The 23,784-nt window shown below is 38.7% G+C and overlaps 1 protein-coding gene across 1 annotated transcript in view; it reads right to left on the reverse strand.

Annotated features, from left to right (window-relative positions):
• The window catches only part of LOC140233386 (piezo-type mechanosensitive ion channel component 2-like), a 122,372-nt gene that overhangs the window by 15,072 nt on the left and 83,516 nt on the right, over positions 1 to 23,784 (reverse strand). Inside the window, exons 34-47 of the mRNA XM_072313492.1 lie at positions 20,602 to 20,655; positions 18,691 to 18,775; positions 17,121 to 17,289; positions 15,574 to 15,704; positions 11,601 to 11,657; positions 9,633 to 9,900; positions 8,721 to 8,900; positions 7,696 to 7,879; positions 6,749 to 6,875; positions 5,434 to 5,572; positions 3,378 to 3,592; positions 2,321 to 2,479; positions 1,573 to 1,720; positions 456 to 641 (exon numbers count right to left, since the gene is read on the reverse strand). Of these exons, the coding sequence (XP_072169593.1) occupies positions 456 to 641; positions 1,573 to 1,720; positions 2,321 to 2,479; positions 3,378 to 3,592; positions 5,434 to 5,572; positions 6,749 to 6,875; positions 7,696 to 7,879; positions 8,721 to 8,900; positions 9,633 to 9,900; positions 11,601 to 11,657; positions 15,574 to 15,704; positions 17,121 to 17,289; positions 18,691 to 18,775; positions 20,602 to 20,655 (2,102 nt within the window). The remainder of the gene's footprint in view (positions 1 to 455; positions 642 to 1,572; positions 1,721 to 2,320; positions 2,480 to 3,377; positions 3,593 to 5,433; positions 5,573 to 6,748; positions 6,876 to 7,695; positions 7,880 to 8,720; positions 8,901 to 9,632; positions 9,901 to 11,600; positions 11,658 to 15,573; positions 15,705 to 17,120; positions 17,290 to 18,690; positions 18,776 to 20,601; positions 20,656 to 23,784) is intronic.

The raw sequence follows: 23,784 nt of genomic DNA on the forward strand, positions 1-23,784 counted from the left end.
TCCAATGCCAAGGTTGTTTGCATTAATGAGAGGCTTTCATCAGTAGCGCCTTGTTTGGTTATAGTTGGAATGTCAGTTGAGGAGTAATCAGAAGAAGTATACTCCATGGAGGTTCTGCTCAATATCATCAGAACAAGCACAGGAAGAAGTGCTATCAAATCTTTCTCCAATTCTCTAAGGGCAAACAGTGAAATTTAAAGTTGCCAATTTCATGAGAGATATAGTGATTTTTACAGCAAAATTTCCAAAGGATTTGATCATTAAAGACAAACAGTGAAATTCAGAGTTGCCAATTTCATGATATGGTAGTGTTTTTAGAGCAAAATTTCCGAAGGATTTGATGGGTCAATGGTAATGGGAAGGTTTGCAGATTTGGGGACTCCAAAGGAGTTGGAATCGATCGTTTGGGAGGGGGGGGGGGAAGAGACGGGAAAGGGGCAAGGTACCACGCCCACCTCAAACCCTTCAAAGCTGATCTCCACCGAGGCAGTGGTGATGGGGTTCTGGAGGCTGGTGGTGTTGGAGAGAGAGATGAGGATGAGAGGGAACCAGATGATCAGGATGAGCACCAGCAGCCCCACGCCTCCGACCCCGTACTTGATGAGGCGTGGCGTCTTGGTTCCCCTTGGGACAGGGTAGGCCTGGAGAAGAACACATTACAAGCAAAGCGTTAAACAAACATCATCATTATTTCAACTAACCTCTTTCTTTCTCCTATTTAATACTCCTCTGAACATCCTAATATCCACTGGAACAGAATAACTTGATAGAAGGGACAGAATCTTTGAAACTTGTTCTGCTAATACCACTGAGTCAATGTTGTGTATCACTATGCCACTCCTCTCTGTAAAAGGGTGACTAAAAGGTTCTACATGTGAGAGAGTCACAACTCATGCCTGTAAGATCTCTCTTCTTGTTTTTCATGAAGGACTAGGTGAACACCCAGTGCAGGTACTCATCTCAGCTTTAACACCAGCTCTACAGGTCTGCTTTTATCCTAAAACAATCTCTTCTACCAGCAGTGTGGCCATAATGGCTTCTCATGTGGCCTTTTCACACGACTTCTGTTGGGAGCAGTTTACATCCTAATACCCCATTCCCACCAAACATATTGGTGCAGTCTACAGGTTGGTTCCACCTTCACACTACATTGATAGGCGTGGTTTACATCAGGATTAACATTTCAAAACAGCTTTTTGGGTGTGGTCAACACCCATATTAATCTGGACTCAAGCTGCACAATGTGACATCCAAAATTAATCTGGACTCAAGCTGCACAATGTGACATCCAAAATTAATCTGGACTCAAGCTGCACAATGTGACATCCAAAATTAATCTGGACTCAAGCTGCACAATGTGACATCCTAAATTAATCTGGACTCAAGCTGCACAATGCAACACCCAAAATGAATGAATGAATGAATGGTTTAGTGATCATCAAACTTCTCAGCTGAATGGCTAAATTGCGTCTGATTTACATCTGGACTCAAGCTGCACAATGTGAAACCCAAAGTTAATCCTAATTCATGCAGCATGATGTACGTGCGAGTTGACGGTATGGGATCACTCACTATCTCGCGGTTGCGGAAGCACTTGATGGGGTAGATGTTGGCATAGATGTCCTCAACCTGCAGCCAGTGGCTGAGGGAGAGTGTGGTGTCTGTCCAGATCCAGTCCATGAGAGTTCTCAGCTCCGTCAGGAAGGGAATCACACGCCACCTTTCCCATGAGAACAGGAAAACATTTTCAAATGTAATGCCAGTCATTTTTGTTGGGCAGAGAGACCACAATGTGAATATCTCTTGCAGACAGAAAAGCTGCCATATTTCAGTTGTCAGTACTCATTGGGTAACCCTCCCTCTCTGTATGCTATGTAGGCATACATGCTACAACATTTCATATGATTTCAACCACAGTGGATACCCTACTCACTAAAAAGCAAACAAAACTGAAGCTGAAATCATAATCTATTACGAGGATAAAATTATTACACAAATTTAAGTCTCCACATATTCAAAGCATGGTTGGCTGAAAAATCTTTATATTTTACATTTGCTTACACTGAAAATCATACTATAGTAGATAGGGCCTAATGAACAATACCCTTACTTTCATCTGACTCTATAAACTCTGATCTGAGGTACACTCAGCACCTCTTGTACTATTACCACTGAAAAAAATTGACTTTTTGATACAGACAAATCATTTGGCTATATGTAAAACAAAAAACAAAATTTGATTTTTTTTTTTTTCTGTCAAAATTCAAAATTTGAAGTTCTGATCTAGGGCTGTATAATCTTGCAGTAACGGGTGACTTACCCATAGAAAAGCACAAGGCTGACGAGGTTGTATCTACGGCACAGGAAATTACCCAGAATCCTCGTTGGGTAGCCGGAAGTGATTTGGTACGCAGACAGGCCAAAGTATATACAGAGGAAAAAATACCAGGCCTGGGCAGGGTTGTTGTTGACAAACAGTCTGCAGAGAAAATTTTATAGACATGTAAGAGACTTAACCACTATAGATACTAGTAAACAACTCCGATGTAACCAAAGTTACTATTTTACACACAGATTAGTGGAATTGTATACTGGCAGATAAATGGCAACATACTGAAATAATATACAAAAGATTTCTATGTAGAAAAGCCCTTTAAATCTAATTGGGACAAAAAGACATAAACTTGTATCTTACTGGAGGGTTCAATCACTCAGATAGTTCTGTATTAGCAGTTATGATATGACAATTCAAATATTGTAAAGCTTTGGGAAGCACCAAATTTTCAGATTGTATATACTTGTGTCATGTTTACGTAAGTGGAAGAAATATGAAAATGCACCGAGAACTGTGCTTTCAATTCAGTCTTCCAAGTGGCTATTAAGCAATTACTGTCTTTTGTCTCAGAGTGCATTTACTCAATGATCAAAAGCACGTTTCTCATCTTAAACCCAAGTTGGATGAAACATCTACATTAGCAATCACTCAATTTGAATCCATTCATCAAAACCATCAGGCACAAATAGTGGAATTTCACACTAGAAGTCTCCAACACCAAATATGGTAACAGCATCAGTTCTGCTAAAAAATAAATAACTTTGGTACAAAATCACCAAAAATTTACACTTATGTTAAATTCAAGAGCAACAAAATCATCAGTTGAAGATTTATTTTGGAACAGAGTCATTAGCAGGGAAGTGATATTATAATACTATAGAACCAGATATGGTTCCTTTTGGTGCACCATAGCAAAAAATCAGAGCGTTGCTGTTACTGTGCTCGGTGTGGGGAGGCCTTTGGAATGACGCTAGATGAAAACAACTGCCAACTTGAGTTGAGCGTCGACTGAGCACACAATCTACCAATGTCTCCCCCTCACCTATTGTTGTAGTACGGCAGTGCGAAGAAGAGCCAGATGTGGAGAGTGATGACCAATGTCACCAGGTAGACGAACTTGGCCCTGACGTCCTTGCAGAGGTAGATGGCGCGGTCGATGATGATGAGCACGAACATGACGAGGAGGAGGATGAGGAAACTGATGGGGATGGTGTTGGAGGTAATGAGCTGGGCAACATCACTTGATCCTTGTTCCTCCTGGAGTGAAAGAGACATAAGGCATGGTCAGACGGGCAAAAGATCGAGAAGTTTGAGATTGCAAAGTCTTCGCGATCTTTTGACGTCCAGTCACACTAGCAGTCAAACTTCCCTATCTTTAAATTCTCAGAGTTTGAATCACTGGTGTGAGTGTGCAAGAAAAAAGAGAGAGTGTGCTGTCTGACAGCTAAGCACACTGTACATCACAATGACCGTGCACTTCGCAGGCACCGCCAGCAAACAGGTGATGGACTGGTCATGTGACAAACCTCTGTAAGTTTCATTTTCTAGTGTTCACATTGCCCAAAGATTGATAAGATTGAAGGGGGTCCAGGAAATTTCCATAGCTCGAGTGGGAAGTTTCAGGGGAAGTTTTGCGAGAAGTTTAATGAGAAGTTTGCGGCTACACCTGCAAAACTACGAGATCTTAAAGTTTGCAATCTAAGCTTCACAATCTTTTGCCAGTGTGACCAGGGCTTATAGTCAACTAGAAAAGCAGTCAGAGAGCCACAGACCTTTGCAAAGCAGCTCATTTCCACCCACATATGAATGCTTAAAATCATCCAATTTCCGAATCACTAACCCTTTGCTTACATCATCAATTCATGCATGCTGCGTGGCACCTTGAGCACAGCACGCACTTCGTATGCAAACCTTGAGTACGCCCAGGTTTATTGACCCTACTTGCCAAGAGAAAATAAATCCTCCAAAATTCATACAAATTTCTTGATCATCATCAAAAATTAATCATCTGTTCCCTGTGTTATTATCAACTTTTTCTGCGAGTTTCGTCCAAAACTTGTTTACAACTTTTTTAGTTATTTTTCACACAGACAAACAAACATAAAAACAAACAAGACAACTCCGGCAAAAACATAACCTCCTTGGATGAGGTAGTAAAGCCGGACAGTCCTCAACACATCATCTGGCAACAAAGGCATGGTAATTTGATAACTACAAAAAAGATGTCCTTATGAAATGAGAACAAAAGAGTGTTGATTCTGGAGACTTTGCACAGCATTAACACCTTTCAAGTTCTCAGTTGGTATTTGGATCCATTCAAGATTTTCTACATTCTCAGGAGTGACTTAATAGTAAAATTGTTGGTAACCCTTTGTAGTTCATTCTGACAATATCGGGAACACCATTTCATTTCTTCACTCAAAGTGACAGCCAGAAAAAAAAACATACCTGACTAACCTTTCCTAGTAATAATGATGTTTTGTGTCTCTGTTTTGTAATATTTGTAAAGGATTCTATCACATTGAATTTGCTGGTTTGGGAAGCTGCCGCAAGTTGCAACAAAATTCAGACAGGGTCCCATCAGACATTAACATCTCAGTAACACAACAGTGGCCAAAACTCATACTGAAGCAATAATATTCGCTAAGCAACATTCCAGAAGTCCCTCCCTTTGAAAGATTCTGTCTGCATGTGCATGAAGTCACAACACACACATCATTGGCTGAGAACCAGAGGGGCTTTATCACATTTTTTTTTTTTTTTTTTTTTTTTTGGGGGGGGGGGGCAGTATTATAGTTATTGGTATCATGCAGTAGAGCTCAATCTACTCTACATTATGGTGTCAATTCTAAACTATTCTCATTATCAGTAAAATGTCAAAAATTAAAACAAACAAACTAGTTTACCCTACGTTTGGAACAATGCTTGTATAAATCTGCTCACTGTTGATCAAAGACACTTCTTATTTCATGGAAATTGAGTGCTTAGTTCCTATTTGCGCTGAAATCTTGGAACACGCTAGCGCCCTTCTGGTTCTAAGCTGACGATATAGAGGGCCACGCAAAAAGGCAGTACACCAAAGACAGTCAGCTACTCACCCCAAAGGATGAGGAGAAGAAAAGGATGATGAGGAAGAGGATGAACTGGACGCCAAAGATGAAAACGTAGACGTCTGTCACAGCGCTGTACATGGGATCCAGCATGTTGTGGTAGAAGTTGATGGCTGGCTGATACCATCTGTCAATGGGGGGGGGGGGGGGGGGGGAACAAATACATGAATATCAGAGTGAGTATGTATGTGTGTTTATATAATTATACACGTACAGTATATACACACATTCTGTATATACAGTCAAACCTGTCTACAGCAGCCGCCTAAGGGAGACAAAAAAAAGTGGCGGTCGTAGACAGGTGGTCACTACAGACGTGGTCATTAACATGGCTTTTTTCTTGGGGGGAATTGTGTTCAGTGGTCGCATACAGCAGGTGGCTGCTACAGACAGTGGTCGCTATAGACAGGTTTGACTTTACTCTCGTTTGCAGAGCAAATAAGACTAGTAGCTGAAAATTGCTAGCATAACTAGAGCTGATGATGATTCCATGGGGGAAACAAACGTCATTACCTCAGTCTGTGATGGAAAAATGTCAATTGTTCATAATTCAATCAGATTCCAGCACCTGTTTTGGCATTTACAACAAAGTACAATTCACAGAATGATTGTGAGCCACTTGTGTGACAGGAATGGTTACATATTCAGCTTGTTAACACTACATATTTTATGACGTACCCATAACAACTACCCAGTATATATATAAAAAAAAAAAAAATCTTAACATTGCTACACTATTTTACTACAGGTCGACCTTGATTGACCGGCCACGTCAGAACTAGAAGGCATCCGGAAAAGCGATATGTCTGGATAAGAGAGATATGCTTCAAAAATACTGCCCTTTCCAGCATATCACGAAACTGAGACAACCCTGACTTCATTCGGGCATCAGATCACTTCACGCAAGCATTGCCACAGAGTGAAAAGTGACAGCATTTATAGCTCCCTCGATACCTAGCATCTGTCTGTATTTATGATAACGCGGTTAATAAAGGTGTCTTAAACGCTGGCGGTAACTATAAATCTCTATAATCTCTGCTCCGATAGCAAAGTGTTGATTGTTTTACGTCCATTTCCATGAGTCTATTTCACTCCCTGTTTGCTTTGAGTGAGATTTGGCACCGAAAATACATGATAACATTTTTAAGAATGTCAGCCAGTCCATGGCCGGATAACAGAGAGATCCAATTAATCGATGGCTGTATAATTGAGGTCTGACTGTATTATTTTTTTCTTCAACTTTGTCAATCTGGACCTGATCTAAAACGCCAAGGAGTAGGTTATGAGTGATAAGAAGACTCACGGTGGTTCCTTGTCCTCCAGCTCTGAGAGGCTTGTAATGGACTTGATTGACCCTTGCAGCTCATTCTCCAATAGGTCATCTTCTGAAGACGGCAACTCTTCAGGCTTCTCCCCACTCTCTGCTGCCCCTAGGTTGAGAGATTAATTTAAAACAAAAATGAAAGGTTGGAAGGAGTCCGAATGTCACATTTGTATACATTCAGAGTACACTCAGAGACAGATGGTAAATGTAGTTGAGTGGTAGAAAGCTAATGGTACATCACATATTCTTTCTCAGGTATGTACGTGGCCCTGAAAAGGGTCTACTCACAACATTTCAGCAAGCATGTTCATACTGTCTTTAAAATGGCAAGAGCATATTTACTGAAACAGCTACAGAAAGCTTCAAAGATTTCAGACAGATATGATACTGACAAAATCATGACAAAATCATTCATAACTCTGCAATCTTCGTCAATCTCACATATATGACATTTACGCACTTCATACAGCCTGGGTGGATTTGTGCAGAATAGCAAATTTAGGGTATTCCAATCATGCCCGATTGCACAGGGCAAATGAAAATCAGGGTAGAGCAAGTGCTTTGGAACAATGAGAAAAAAGGCTTGCCCAAATTGGGCATACTCCATATATTTCGCAAGGCTTTATTTGTGAAATTTTTGCCAAAGTATTAACTGTGATACCAACAGGGAATATGACATACATGCATACATTTCTCCATTCATTACTGCACTCCACGATCGTGAATTCAACCACTCGTTAACTCGCTGCGAAGTCCCGATTCACAACAGAATAGACTTGCTAAATATATGGTCGACAAGTACAACCAAAACCTTGTTTGCCAATAATTCCTACAGCATTTACTGACATGAATGACACCAAAGGTGACATACAAATGTAAAAGAATAACAATCAGTTTTTCAAATGGACATATTTTGCTTCGTTCACCTGTGGCTGTGTCCTTCTTCTGACGCTTCTTCCTCTTCTTTTTCTTCTTCTTCTTGCCCTTGTCTGTCTCATCTCCGTCAACATCTTCGACGCTGATGTCCGTGCTGGTTTGGACCGCAGCCACTTCCCCGCCCTGCTCGTCCAGATTGGGTACCACCCTGGACTCCTGCCATAGACCATGTCTCTGTGGGGTACAGTGACATCCACTTTCAAAACCATGTCACAATACCAGGGTCATGATTCAAGTGTTACAATACAGGAGTCACTATACCAGAGTGCTATTACCAGGGTCACAATATCAGGGTCCTATTACCAGGATCACAATACTAGGGTCCTATTACCAGGGTCATAATACCAGGGTCACAATACTAGGGTCTTATTACCAGGGTCACAATATCAGAGTCACAATGACAGGGTCCTATTACCAGGGTCACAATTCTAGGGTTACATCACAAGGGTCACAATGTAAGGGTCCCAATTCTACAGTCACAATATGATGGTTCCAATGCCCGCGTCACAATTTTAGGATGACAACGCCACAATCACAATAGCAGGGTGCTAGTACCACAGTCACAATTCTACAGTGACAACTTCAAGGTCATGATACCACGGTCACAATACTAGAGTCACATTACCAAGATACTAATAACAGGCTGCTAATACCAGGGTACTAATACTAAGGCTAAGCAGCAGAGTCATGGTCCAGTGGTCCGTGTCCTGTGCATCCAGTGAGATGGTCACTGGATCAAGACCTCTTGTCATCTAGGCACACACTGGTACTATAAATACATTAAAAGTGATGATGGCGCTCACAAAATCATCAGCCTTACGGCAATACTTTAATGTTAACTATGGACAGTATGTTGCACAACATCACGACTATTGCAGTAAGTCCCACAGTCATGCCAAAGACACAACAAAAGCTGGTGATTCTATCAACATATTAACTTGCAAAACGGACAGGTGAAACAGAATTAGAATACTTCATAGAATTCTACACAAGACACAGGACTGGTATGACTCACGATAAGAACAGATCGATGGAAGAAAACCGTCAGCAAGATGCAGAGGTCGAGGGCTGCATAGTTTGCCTTCTTCTCTATACCTATGACTGTGTAAGCCTTGTCGATCATTTCCTGTGTGGTTACGTTCGTAGCCTCGTGAGTGAAGGGAAACTGGAAGAGGTACTTGAGGAGAACGACGGCCTGGATGGGAGGGAAAGAAGAGTAGACAATCACTCGGTATATTGATGGAGGATGAAGTTAGAAGAGGAGAAAGTCAAATAGGGAGCTCCAGCTGTCAGTAATGCTGGATCCCACATGATTGCAAATAAAAACAAACTTTACAGTTCACCAAGAAAAACAAGCAAACCCAAAACATAAATAAGACATATTCCTTGAATTTCTTGAATTTAATTCTTGTTGGATGCCCGAAGCAGCTTCAGATCACTCTGAGGACAACTACAGTTAAACAAACAATGGAATACTGTGAAATATTCCCTCATGATTTGCTGTTTGAAGCTACCAAACTCCAAAGCAATGAATAGGTACTAGATAAAAGAGCTGCAAGCTCAACCCTAGAAGTCAGACTCTTTGTTGTTATCGTTGTGCAAGCAAATTTTTGAGAGAAGCATTTTTCCCAGGCAGAATGGGAATAGAATACTAGCATACAGTTTCAAAACATCATGATCAGTTTAAGACAGAACTTGAAATACACTCCTTCGTGTGGTTTAAATGAAAACTTGTATGGGTCAGCATCTTACACATGTCACGTAACGGTCACACAGCATATGGCATATTTGTACAGCAAGTCTCAGTGTTTTTCCCTAGCACCATAACTTGTTCAACTGGTTATTGCAGTGTGTATAGAAAATCCCAACATTGCAATTATAATATTGTGATATTTCCTACTGACAATGGGCCTAACAAGAAGCTCACCATCGTGTAGGAGATGACAGTGATCCAGAAGCGTTTGGTAGGGCGTGGCACCGACAACATGGCCCAGAGGAAGACCATGAGGGGTAGAGGGAGGGATAGGATACTAGCCGACAGCAGCTGGTTTAGGATGATCATGAAGTAACAGACCAGCTGGGACTGGGCGATCAGGGCGTAGAGGGCGGCGTAGACGAGGCGGGCGGGGCGGATCATGGTGCGCTGGAACTGCTCACTGGTGCTGGTCTCTGTCATCGAGGCAGTATCATCATTGCTGGATGGACGGGGTGGGTGACAAATTTGAACTCGAGTGAAAGATATCTATCGATTCAAATGTATTGCATCTTGAGCACATGGTACAAAGTTTTTACAACTTTATAGACAATTATTAGACATCTTGATGATATTTCCATGCTGAATAGCATTCTTACACTTTTTGCAAGTTTTGGTAGACTCGACTTGATCCCGATTTTGATTTTCTGCTGCGGGTGTCCCAAATTCTGGGGTAGGCAGCAGGAACCTAGTGTAGAATGTCTGACACCCGCTCTCAATTCAACTTTCTTGAGTGGGTCAAAACGAGTCAGCTTGCATATTTTCATGTTAGTCTTGATACATTCAGATAAAATCTTCCTTGGTCTCCAAATTAACGGAAAATACAATGTCTGCATGGACAGCCTAAGGGCAAACAATGATTGTTTTGCCACATAATACAATGCTTCATGTAATAGCCCATAAGAATAAGAACAGCCAAAACAGTTCAAGAAAGAACGAAACCAAGGAGGTATGAATCATGTAGGGTAAAATAGGCTAAAATGGTGATTTCTGAAAGAATTCTCTATCTGGTGACCAGAGAAAACCACACCAATGATTTCACTAGGCATGAATATATAAAATAAATGAAGATCTGACCAAATATAAAATCACTGACTAGGTATTATTCACAGATGACTATTCAAATCTATAACTTTAAATTGAATATATCTATACATTTACATTACTTTTTAATATGATATAACCGGTGATATACACATATGGCCACAAAATTGATGCTTCCAGCAAAATACCTTAAATATATCGTTGAACATGACTGGGAAAGTAATTGGATATTTATGATTGTAAATTACTAACATGCCACATACACGTATATCTGGATTATTCAAGATTATAGTCCTCGCAACGAACAAATAAACATGATAATAGAACAATAGAATGATAACTATTAAACAGGTTCATTTTTTTTTTTACATTGATATGTAAGAGTAATACAAAAAAGAAAAACAGATATTATGAACCTTAAAAGTTTCACACGTTTTAAAACCACATCAGTGGTGGAGAAGCGCTGATGTCATTTATCCACACCTCTGCCATTTGTTGCATTAACAAAAAAAGAATTGATGTATGAATAGGTTTGCTTAATAATTCAAAAGCTATTACAACCCTTCCCATTATAAGTCATTGTTGCTCTTATATAGTATAACCAGTATACATTCACTACAGGCAAACAAATTTATACATATATCTATCTTTTTCTTTTTTATTCTAAATATACAAAATAAGAAATTCATAAAGATTTTAGCACAGGTCAATTGAAGTATTGTGAGATGATGTTACCTAATTTGCATACATGATCCAATATTGAAAAAATGTTTGAAAGTTTAAAGTTATTACACCTTTTTTTTTTTTAAATCACAGAAATATCTATGGGGTAACTGCTCTGTTTATATTTAGTTTGCTGGATTTTGTTGTTGTTGTTAGAACAGAAATATGAACTTCTTGTTTGTAAACACCAACAGTTCATGCTGTTTTTCAGAGTGTAAGGACAACACTCATGAAAATCAGTGTAACTTCGATAAATAGCTCTTCTGCATATACCTTCACATCCAATAATTACTCATTTAAATCACCACATCTAACTTATTTCTCTCTTTCTCTTTAACCCATTCTCTTTCTGTCTAGAGCATACGTGACTCTCACCTCGGGAAGGACTTCTGAGGAACAGTGTGCTCTGTTGGCGGCACCACTATGGTAACCCTGGGCATGCAATGTGAAGCGGGTGGGGTTATTGGTGGCAGAGATGGGTGTGGCAGCGGGGGAGGTGCGGGATGAGCCCACGACAGGTGCAACGAAAAAGTGGCGGCAATGAAAATATGGCATGCAGCAACAAAAACTTTTGAAAGCAAAAGTGACACTTACGAAAAACAAAACAAAAACAAAGTAAAACTACACAATCAGTCAACAAATTTTGCTTCAATCAATTTTCTTGATACTTTTTCTAGAAATTCAGACTTAACTGCCATGATAATCATTAAGAAGAGGGAATTAATTACACTGGCCAACATACATTCATTCATTCATTCCCAACTCATTGTCATATCTATCAAAACTCAATTAAAGAGCCTGGTGGACAATATTTGCTTTGCATGAACTACTCTTTGATATATTCATTCAAGACTGAAACATGAGTAATGTCGAGTGAATCCTGTCTGTAGAAAAATACCACAGGGAAGGAGATAAATGGTCTACTTGCGAAAGGGGTCTTTACGGACAGGTTCATTCACTATGACCCCGTTTACAGTGCGAGGCCGAGTCCGGCCTCAATTGCGCGGCCGAGCCTCGCAATTTTGTCCGTTTACACTGCTGGGCTCGGCCGCGCTTTTGATTCAAACCTTTCAATATTTTGTCGTAGTGGCGCTCTGCTTGTAAACAAACGCAATTTGGTATTGTCTGGTTTTCAGACCCTTTGCCAAATGAATTCCGTGGCGACAAAGTCGCCGTTCGGGCAAAGGCCTTTGCCGAAGGAAAAAATCCTTCGCAGGACAAAACCACCTTAAACTATACTAGTTTTCGACGTTGAGGGGGTTAATATCCTGAATAGCGAAAGATACAGGCAGAGGGTTTGGAAGCCAGACTAAAATTGGCTGCGCAATTGGCCGCGCATTTGGCCCAGTTTGCGTTTACACCAAGAAGAGGCAGGGCTCGGCCGCGGCTCGGCCGCGGCCGAGACCACCTCCAGAGCGAGGCCAAATGCGAGGCCAATTTTGGCCTCGCATTTGGCCTTTTGCGCGTTTACACTGAAGCGGGGCTGGGCTCGGCCGCGGCTCGGCCGTGGCCGAGCCTCGCACTGTAAACGGGGTCTTCGAAAATGCTCAAACAGAAGACACTTTTTGTGGTCTTTCAAGACAATTGGTCATTACTGACATACCAATGGACTTTAAAGACAGTTGGTCTTTACAGACATATGTTCTTTACCAACAATTTGTGTCTACAGATAGGTGGTCTTTACAGACAGATGGGGAATATGGCACATATGACTGTATTATGTACCTTATGGGCTTATATCAAACTTAGTTAAGAATCGAAGTCAACAATGAGGACTTATCTATTGATATACAGTAAATAGAATAAGAGTTTTACACAATCAGGCTTTGGCTATGTTGGCTACTTAAAGGCGAAACTAGTCTCCACCACAACCTAATTTCATCCAAACAGAGTTTTTTAAAGATTTTATTTTTAAAATAATAGATATTTGATAAAATGTTTTTAAGTTTGGAATGAATGAAGGAATGTATTTGTCTATGAAGTATTTTTTTGATACATATTAACAAAATCAAATAGTATACAAATGATAGTGCATAGGAATAGGATGCACCAAAGATATTAAAATATATATAATATTATATATATTAGATATAAGATATATAACATACATCCTGAAAGTGATACATAAAATCATGTGCAAAAGTGCTGCAGATGCACTGTTTACATTTTTGCTATGAACAGAGCACAGAAAGAACATTCCAGTTGAGATACATGTTTATGATAAAGCAAATAACTGCAAAAAGGAAGTTTTCCCACTTAAAAGTACAACTCAGCCATTATTTATTTAGCTTTATCTATAAGCAGTTAATAAAATGTGACAAGGTACTGGAAACAGGTTGATCGGAGATATATATAAAGAATAATAAAGACAGATAAAAATATATACAGTAAACCTCGCATGAGTCGAAGCTCTCGGGACTGTCAAAAATGCGTCGACTTAAGTGAACTTCGATTCTCGCGAGAGTCGATTTTTTTTCGACTCACAGTTATGTACATGTATTATAGTACATTTGCATGCATGTGTGTGTGTGTGTGCGTGCGTGTGTGTGTTTGCATTCAAATTTGTCTGTTCTTGAAGATAATGTTCTTATTTTGTTCTAAATTGAACATGGAATTTATATCAATACTTGTAGTTAAACGTAGTTCTGAGAATGTCTGCGCTAATGTGGCAATGTGCATGCTAATGTGGCAATGTGCATGTGCTATGTCTATGGTGCAACATAGGTAGCCATCTCTGTCAACCTACCCTGAGACAAACACTCTCCCAGGCCCATCCCACCTCCATTGAACAAAACTATACAGAAAGCCAGGCACGCACAAACAAGCTCCGCCCACTTGGCCTGTCACTAAAATATTAAAGCAGCGATTGGTTGACCAAGTATGGATGTGCTGTGTGTATGGATAAAGTATGGATCGATGTGCTGTGTGTATACATGTATACATGTGTATGTCTTCGACATGCGTGCGGAGCGGTACGGCGAGTGTGCATGCTTACCTGCAGCAGGTCAGGGGACGGGGTTCTGCGACATGCCGATTTTTTTGTTCTCGAAAATGTAATGAGAATGCCAGACAAATCTTCTTCGGCTCAAGTGATGTAAATTACGTGTGTTTTGTACAAAAGGGACTGAAGGTTTTACTTCGACACAGCCGAAATTCGACTCTCGTACTTCGGCTTATCCAAATATTTCTTAGAGAAAATACATACGGAAAAATCGGGACTTTTTATTTTGCTTCGAGTTAAGTGATTTTCGACTCACTCGACGTCGACTTATCCGAGGTTTACTGTAGATACACACTTTATAATCTTTCGTAAGAGATTACTGAATCTTCATAATAATAATAATAATAATAATAATAATAAAATTGATAATAATAATGATAATGATAATAATAATAATAATAATAATAATAATAAAAATGATAATAATAATAATAATAATAATAATGATATTATCAATAATAATAATAATAATAATGATATTATCATCTTCATGTTTATAATGTGTAAAATGCAGCATTATTTCTGACAGAAATTTAAACATTCTGGATTAAAGAACAAAATGGCATTACAATTCTCATGAAAATAAGACAAAGCTTTGTTCCAAGCTCAAGATATACATCGAGATTCCTTGGTGAGAGTCCAAAAACTGTAGGAAACCATGAAACACACAGACTATGCATTGCAAATAAAACAGGACAATTCGAAATAAATTATCAAACATATTGTTATACACACAACCATCACTACCACTCTAAACTACTGCCAGTACTCACTGCTACATTGTATTTCAAAATCTACAAACTAATGCCAGCAAATCTGCATCCATGACACAACAACACAAAAGCAAGGAGGGGCGCCCCAGAGATGTAGTGCATTGCTGGAAAATTAAAGTTAAATTTGCAAGCTGTGGTTGCAATCTACAAACTCCACTGGATCCCATACGGCAAACTAGCTACATGCAAGAACAACTACAGTGACTGGAGATTGCAATGACTGTGGGACACCACAACCATGACAACTGATATTGCAACATGCGCTCAATAAATTGATGGCAACAAACTACAGTCATGCATCTATGTCTTTTGCAGCTAGAAAGAAGGCAAGAGATACACTTGTACATGTATCACTGCTTCCATATGCAAATGAAGCCTGTTGAATGTGCTACACAGAACAAGGGGGCGGGGTCACATCAAGCCTGTTTAATATGCTGTGCTGAATAAGGGGGTGGGGTCACACACATCATCATTTAGTCTTGTCTTCCAGACTTTCCATGCCATGATATGCCATCTAATTCTGGCATATAGATAAAACTCCACCTTAATATTTACCCCCAAACTAACGACTTACTTTGGATCTCTTGTCTGAGTCTTCTCAGTCTCCATGGAAACGGCCAACGCATCTTCCTCTAGAGTTTCGTCCTGCATCTCCACACTAGAGCCCGCCTTTATTTCCTGCATCTCGGCCATTCGACGCTGCTTCTAATGATTGGAAAACACCAGGGGTGGTTTTCTGAGGTCGTAATTAAGTCTGTAATTAACTTCGTGATTAAGTCGTGAAGCTAATAGGCCCTTAATCATGGGCAAAATCGGTATTCTGAGGACGTAATTAAGGTATGATTAAGTCCCCTGTAATTATCTTAGGTCCCTCCCATCTAATTGTTATTCCATCCAATCAAGACGCGTTGTTAGAAGCCAAAATGATGATTACACGCGCAAATATGCCCTCAATGCGCGCTCCTCCACGCCCCCTGTAATTACAACCCAAGAGCTCCGTGCGCACACTCCGGTATTTGATTACAACCCCTCACCTACGCACGCAAAGATCTCAACCTCTTTGCTCACATAAAATGACAAAATTCCTTGAAGATCGGCTATACGGCTGTATTTCTTTTTTTCTCTGAATTCTACGGATACCATGATAACAAGATTCAACTGCTCCTCGGTCGGTTACCGAAGACGGTAAGCATCGTTGTGGCAGAGAAAACACGATGTATTGCGTGATATCGGAGTAGTTAATGACACTCTTTAGTATCATTAAGTTTTCCATTAACTTTCATACTTAATTACACCCTCAGAATACCGATTCGTAATTAACTCTGTGATTAAGTCCTCTCAGAGGTGCACGCACATTGATGCGCGCAAACGCGTAGGTCATTCCCGCCAAAACGCTTGTTGCTATGGTAGTTAATATACCCCCTACTTAATCATGCTCTCAGAATACCAATTCGGTAACTAAGTGCTAATCAGACACTTAATAAGCTCTCAGAATACGGCCCCAGATGCATGAAAACATACAAATGAACATGTGGCCTCACGTATGTCCTCTCACATCTACCAACCACTTGCACAAGTATCATAGTATATCATTCTGCCTATGAAATGCCACTCAACATTCAACCATCTTACCATCCTTCTGCTTCTAAAATGCCATACCACACTCACCCACACTAATGTCCTTTTGCCAATCTATAGAGTACCTAAGTGATGCTGTCACAGTCTTTTGTACAGGCTTAGGTTAGAACAGGTGTGGCAGTAGTTTAATAGCAACAATAGTGTTCATAGACTAGGCCAGGTAGGGTTGTTTAGAACCTGTTTCCATGGTGATGGATAGCTATGACATCACACTTTGGTTCTCTACACCAACAAGCCTCCGCCTCTACAAATCATGAAGTCTTCTGTCGACACTAATGGAATTACACTTCTTGGATGTTGGTACAGTGCACTCCCGTTGTAACAAACACTATTGTAACAAAATTCCGGTTACAACAAAGTAAAAATTCAGGCCGCAACATTATCGGCTCTCTGTATTTTTATTGTTTATTTGTTCGATTTTAACCAAATTTCGATATAATGAAAGAAAACTGTCCCAAGGAAACTTGGCCACACTTTGCTTACCCTTAGTGCCCTTCGACGTTTGCCCTCCGAGGTCAGCTTGGCAAGTTCTTTGGCCACATAGCGGTACTCCTCAGAGATGTTATCCAGGAAGGCAATGATGCTGTCGATGGTTCGAATGAAGACCAGCCAGGTTAGCTTGAGGGCGCTCTTTATTTTACCTAGCAATGAGAGGATAGAAAACAAAGGTTGCCTGGTACCCCACTTCTAGAGGTGAGGAAACTAAATTCCATGACAATAAACATGGCTATAAAAGGGAAAATGCATCTGCCTTGCTAGGATGTGGGAATTTTGTCTGATGATAAGAGACTCCAACTTCGAGGCCAATTTGTGAAAATCTCCCGCTTTCCAGCTGGAGTTTGCATTTCACCCTCTCTGGCTCTATGTCTCGAGGTAAAGATGTATTTTCTCAAGCTCAAATTTAGCTTTCTCTCTTCGAAACTAAGATTTACTCAAAATGGGCCTGATCATGAGCTTTTGATCCATTTGTCATTTTTGTCTCTGACAAAGATTCTGCAAGGGTGGAAAGCTCAGACCCCTTGGGCTTTAGACTTGAATTTTACTCCACTGGCTTGCAACTATTGGATAAGCATTTTTGAGCAGCTTTTTTTCCCCAACTCAAGTTTTGTCATTTCATGCAAATAAGAATAAGATAGAACCAGAGAGTATCCTGAGAGCTTGCAAGGCCCTTAATAGGGACTTTTCAATTTCCCCTCTTCGACGTGGACATCGAGGTAATGACATCATCTTAAGGAACTGCGCAGGTTCCCGGTTCTTCAGCACGTCCAATGCCAGAATTGGGAACGCATCTTCCAAAGATTTCACTTTCCCTTAGATTGAGGGCGCTTGGCGCACCAATTGCCTGCCCACTGGAGGGGACAGGACTATGACGTCATAGCAGTATGTCATGAACAGTGTGCACTGAAAATCGAAATGGGTGATAACACCACGGACATAATAAGTTAACCACGGCAATTTGGAACCACTCTTGTATGAGAAAGGCGTCCATGTCCATGCAATCGAATAGTCCCTAAACAGGCTCTGGCACCTCCCCCCCCCCCCCCAACTCCACAACCAGCATCACACTTTGCACTGTTCATTATTGGCATCATGTGCAGGTAATACCATGCAAGTGAATAGTTTGTTTGCAAAAACCGATAAGTCCATATTTGCCAAATGGAGATATTTGCGATTGAAGGTCAAGAAAAATAAAGAGAATAATAAGAAAATTTTGGCTTCTTTTGACCATAACTTCAAAAATGTACCTTTATATCTAGTGACCAATATATCATTTAAAAGGTATTATTTTGTACTTTACTACAGAGACCGTACTTAAAAATCTTCAAAAATGGACTTATCGGTTTTTGCAAACAAACTCTTCAAGTGTTCTCGCCATCACAGTCTCCAGTTTACTAGAGATCCAGGAGGGAGAATCTCCGATCTAAAAGATGCCTGGGGTTGGAGTCTCTCCGACAAGGTGTAGCAGTGATCTTCTCCAATTCATACCTTGATTCTCATGCAAGAATGCCCAGCTTTGCTGAGGAACACTAACTACACATTATCGGTCTTACTGCTGGTGGGTTCATCCTCTTCCATGTCGATGTCGTCTTCGACAACCATATCTTCATCATCTTGTGCCTCCTCCAAGGATTTGGGATCTTGAGAGTGAGAGAGAAAGAAGCAGAGCAGTCAGTACAGGAAGCAAAAGCAATCATTTTTATCTTGTATGGATTTGCCATTTCTTCAAACACAAAGAGGGTTCAAGGATATTTGTATTTTTCTTGTACTTGTATGTACACATGTACGTGTGTACATATATGTGTAAATATATGTGCATTATTTATCTATATGTATGTATGTGTGTATGTATGTGTATATATATATATATATATATATATTTATGTCTGTCTGTATGCATATGTGTATGTAAGTATAAACATAAACAGAGTATATGCACAGTACCTTACCCATTGCCTGCAAAATTATATAGAGCAATTCACTGTAAATGGCCAGCAAGAAAAAAAAAAAAATCAGTCAGCACAAAAATGTCCACCTTACCAGTGTATGCAACTCTCTTGTAAAGTTTCATCATTCAGATAGGATAGAACAATTTATCTGCAAGCCAGGTTCATAAATCCTCCCAAAATGGAAACAATTGTACATTAAGTAATATTCTTGTTTTTGTTTTGTTTTTTATTCAAAATGTGATGACAACAATCGCATCTACAGATGGTATTCTGTGATTTATTAAAGGGATGGTACAGTTTTGGTTGCGATTGGGTTTTAGGTTTCCAACACTTTTTGATGATGATATTTTTTTTTTAGATAATGAGAAACCTATTAAGCAACATGAAAGAGCATATTTCTAAAAGGAATTCAGAGTTTATTTGATGAAAATTGGTTATGAAATGGCTGAGATATCCCAAACAAAGCAATCCTTTAAAAAAAAAAGGTGGGACCCACCTTTTATTTGGATCACTTTGTTTTACTTTGCTTTTGGATATCTCACCCATTTCAAAACCGATTTTCATCAAATAAAATTTGAAGTATACTAGAATGTATGCTCTTTAACATTTCATATAGTGGTTTCTAGGTATCTTGCAAAAAGTTGAAAGCTGTATCCTCACCTCAACCAATACTATACCATCCCTTTAATACCAAAAGATGACTTGAGATAAAGAGACTGGAGTAGAAAATAATGCCATATATGCTTCAATAGTTTTAATTGTATTAATTTGTATTAATGTTGATAAGTTCCCTTTGGTTTTAGATTTGAAATTGTTTTGGGTATACAATTGTAAACAATTTAAAGAGAAATAAAGTAGATGTAGAGTGTACGCATATATATCAGTTTCATTATAGATGATGTAAAGCCTTGTAAAAGAACTAAATAGTTTGTAAGAGATATATACAAATGTTATATTGTAATTAGATTGTAATTGCAATAGTCACGTTCACACAATGTTCCTAAACTTAAAGATTTGCTTGAAGTTTCAATCTTTAATGAATGATTCGTATTAGCTCATAGTTTAGCCCCATGATGCCCTCAAAAGTAAGTAATCTGAAAGATCAGTCAGTGATGAGCATGGCAAGACATCTTAGGGTTTACGCTCTATTCATGAGCTGCAGGGATCCCCACTTGTAGTTTAGCATCATGTGGACACAATAATCAAGAAACTTGAAAGTTAACGTGACATCTTTGTGAAACCTATTCCCCCTCAGTTCGCTAGTGCTGTGTGACTGCATTTCATCAGGTTTTGTGGTTCGATCATCGAGTGGGACTTTTGCTAAAAAAATTCAATCTTTAATATAAGGTGTCGTGTTGACATGCATTATAGTTTAAGACTACTAACTACCCATATCATAAAAAAAAAAAAAAAATTGTTTAAAACTTTGAAGATTACATACATTGCGTTAACGGAACTATCGTTTCAAGTTACAGAAAAGAGGATGTCCTGAAGACTTCGAGTAATTTGTTTCTCACCTTTCACCTTTGGTCCATCCGCCCCATCTCCACTAATAGCTGTGGAGTATGAAACTGTATGTAGGAAGATTGACAGATAGACAGACAGGTAGACAGATAGGTAGGTATATGGATAGATAGACAGAAACATAGATAGACAGATAGATAGAAAGGCAGATAGGTAGATGGATAGATAGACAGATAGAAAGATAGACAGATAGATAGATAGACAGAAAGATGGATAGATAGATAGATAGACAGACAGAGAGATAGATAGAGAGATAGAAAGGCAGATAGATGGATAGATAGAAAGAGAGATAGATAGATGAAAAATATAAAGAGATAAATGAATATATAAATATATACATATACAGAGAGATAAATAGATATATAAATTGATAAACAAATAATTTGACAAATAGTTATGTATTGATAGACATACCGATAAGAAGAAATATGTAGATAGATATATAGATAGGTATACAGATAGATTGATTGAAAGATTGAGATAGATAGATAGATAGATAGATAGAGAGGTAAATAGATAGTTATATATAGAAAGACAGATAAGATAAGTACACAAAATGACACATGAATACATGGAGAGAAAGAAAGAATGGATAAAAAGTTAAATAATATGATGACACATCTAATCTGAACGCTTACTATGTCATATGATCATTTGTCACTCTCTTCCAGATAATGGAAAGGAAAATGGTAACATACATGTATGTGCCAGCTTATTAATGATGAATAATCTTCACCACTGCTTTCATGAAGAGTTCAAAAGTGTGGACGTGGCCTTATTGTATACAAACCTAAATTTCTGTTACTGGAGTATATAAAGAATAATAATTTTAATATCACGAAGCATTTCACAGTGTACTTAACTTTTTTTTTCTTCCTAAGTTTTGTTCAACATTACAATTGATACAACTGACAATAAATCCCAAATCCCATATCCCCAAAATGAGTGTACATTGAAGGCTTAAAGTCACAAACAGGAACTCTAATCTTTCGCAATAATGTTTCCCCATTATGCACAGAGGTAAACACATGCAAAATTGTGGAAGGGAAAATGCAAAGAATACGGGTACACAACACTTTAACTCAAGATCTTGAAAAAAAAAAAAAAGATGATCGGAACGAAAGGCTGTCAAAAGAGGGCATTATTTTGAAAAAAAAGGAACATGGCTCAAAACACCAAACAAAACATTCAACAAAACTATTATAGATTAGTGATAAACTGTTTAACTCTTTCAATTTCAAAGGCAACCTGTAAAATACATAGCATGTCAATGACTTTTGAGCTTGTGGTGCACAGAAGGTTAAAGGGATAGTACAGTATTGGTGGAGATGAAAATTGGGCTCTAACTTTTTTTGCGAGATACCAAGAAAACACTTATGAAATAGTGCAGAGCATAACATTTTAAGAGGAATTCAATGTTTATTTGATAAAAATCGGGTTTGGAATAGTTGAAACATCAAAAAACAAAGTAAAACAAAACAATCGTAATAATATGTGGGTCCCACACTTTATTAGGATCGCTCTGTTTTGGATATCTCGCCCATTTCAAAACCAATTTTTATCAAACAAACATTGAATCACTCTTGGAATTACGTGCTCTTTCATATTTCATAAGAGGTTCCTCACTATCTCAACAAAAATGATAAATACCTGCAACCAAAACTATACGATCCCTTAAATGACAAATAGGGATGAACAGGTGTCTGTTAAACTTATACTTCATCTATTATGAAAGATTGGTGGCTTTGATTCACGTGGTAGGTAAAATATATTATGCTATACATTCAGGGATGCCAACCTTATAAACAATATTGCAGTATTCTGACGGCTGAAAAAGTGTATTTTTCACACCTTTCCTGCAAGAGATAGTAGTAATAAATTTGGGAAAGTACGGTATTTTCCATGAAACGTGCAGTATTTTGGATGGAAAAAGTAACAGCTAGCATCTTTGGATATTGCATTGTTGCTTCTTATCATTATCATTATGATGATGATGATGATGATATTTTATCATTATTACTATTATCATCATCATTATTCTTGGCAATCATTCTGTATGCAAATTATTAAGATGTTATTCATGTAATTATATTACAGATGTATTGTATAATTATGAAAATGATGATAATTGTCGAAAGTATACTACTGTTATTTTGTACTATGTTAATGAAATTGCAGAAAGTTGATGTATTTGAAAAAAAAATGGCAGAGAATAAATCAAATCAAATCAAATTAAATCATCACCATCATCATTAATATTATCATTATCATCATTACAATCATTATTACTGCTTTTGTTGCTTAATTATTTTTATTCCTACAACTACAATTATCACCACTATCATTACATTGATACTGTCAAATGTTCAAGTATTTGGACAAAATGTTTTTGGTTACTACCATTCTTACAAATATGATGACGATGGGATTCGGGGAATACAAATATTTCAGTCTCCGCAAAGCAAGATGCATATCTATGACTGTCATACCATAGTCAGCATTTAGGTTCACACTACATGGGATCATGCAAGTGATCATGTGTTTGCAGTAGCGCACAGTGTGGGGCTTTTCAACATGATGTGCTGCAAGTGTGAATGCAATGCTGTAAAGACTACATAATATCACAACACACAGTACATCATGCTTGTGACTGGATGGCAATGGCGTGGATAGCTTTCAAGCAGGAGATCTATGTATGCGGCATCGACAGACGACGGTGTGGTTACACTTGTTACAAGCAATCACGGGCAGAGAATTTCAGTCAATTTCAGGTATAAAGGAAAATGTTGGTGTCTCAATTTGTTACAATTGCCTTAATAAGACACATAAATACAAGATACTTTTGTAGAATATAATATAAGGGCCTGAAACAATCTACAAAGGGCTGTAACAGAACTTTAAAAACGTCTATACTATTCTTGCCAGAGTTTGAGGTCATGCTCTTGCCTAAATCTTTGTATCCTTGAAAATTATAGGTTTCAGTCTAACAACACAAATATACTGAATCTTCTTCTTTTTTTTTTTTTGCCCTTCTGTGAGCTAAAGGTCACAATTTCTCCTTTACTTTTTTCTCTCCATATAAGGATACCAGAATTACTGACTCTGTGTGTCACTATAAAAATATAGTCATTTCAAGATTCTTGGATGTATTTTTACCAGTTAGGGATCCTGCTTTC

The sequence above is a fragment of the Diadema setosum genome, chromosome 9 (genome assembly GCF_964275005.1).
Source record: "Diadema setosum chromosome 9, eeDiaSeto1, whole genome shotgun sequence".
Classification (NCBI taxonomy): domain Eukaryota; kingdom Metazoa; phylum Echinodermata; class Echinoidea; order Diadematoida; family Diadematidae; genus Diadema; species Diadema setosum.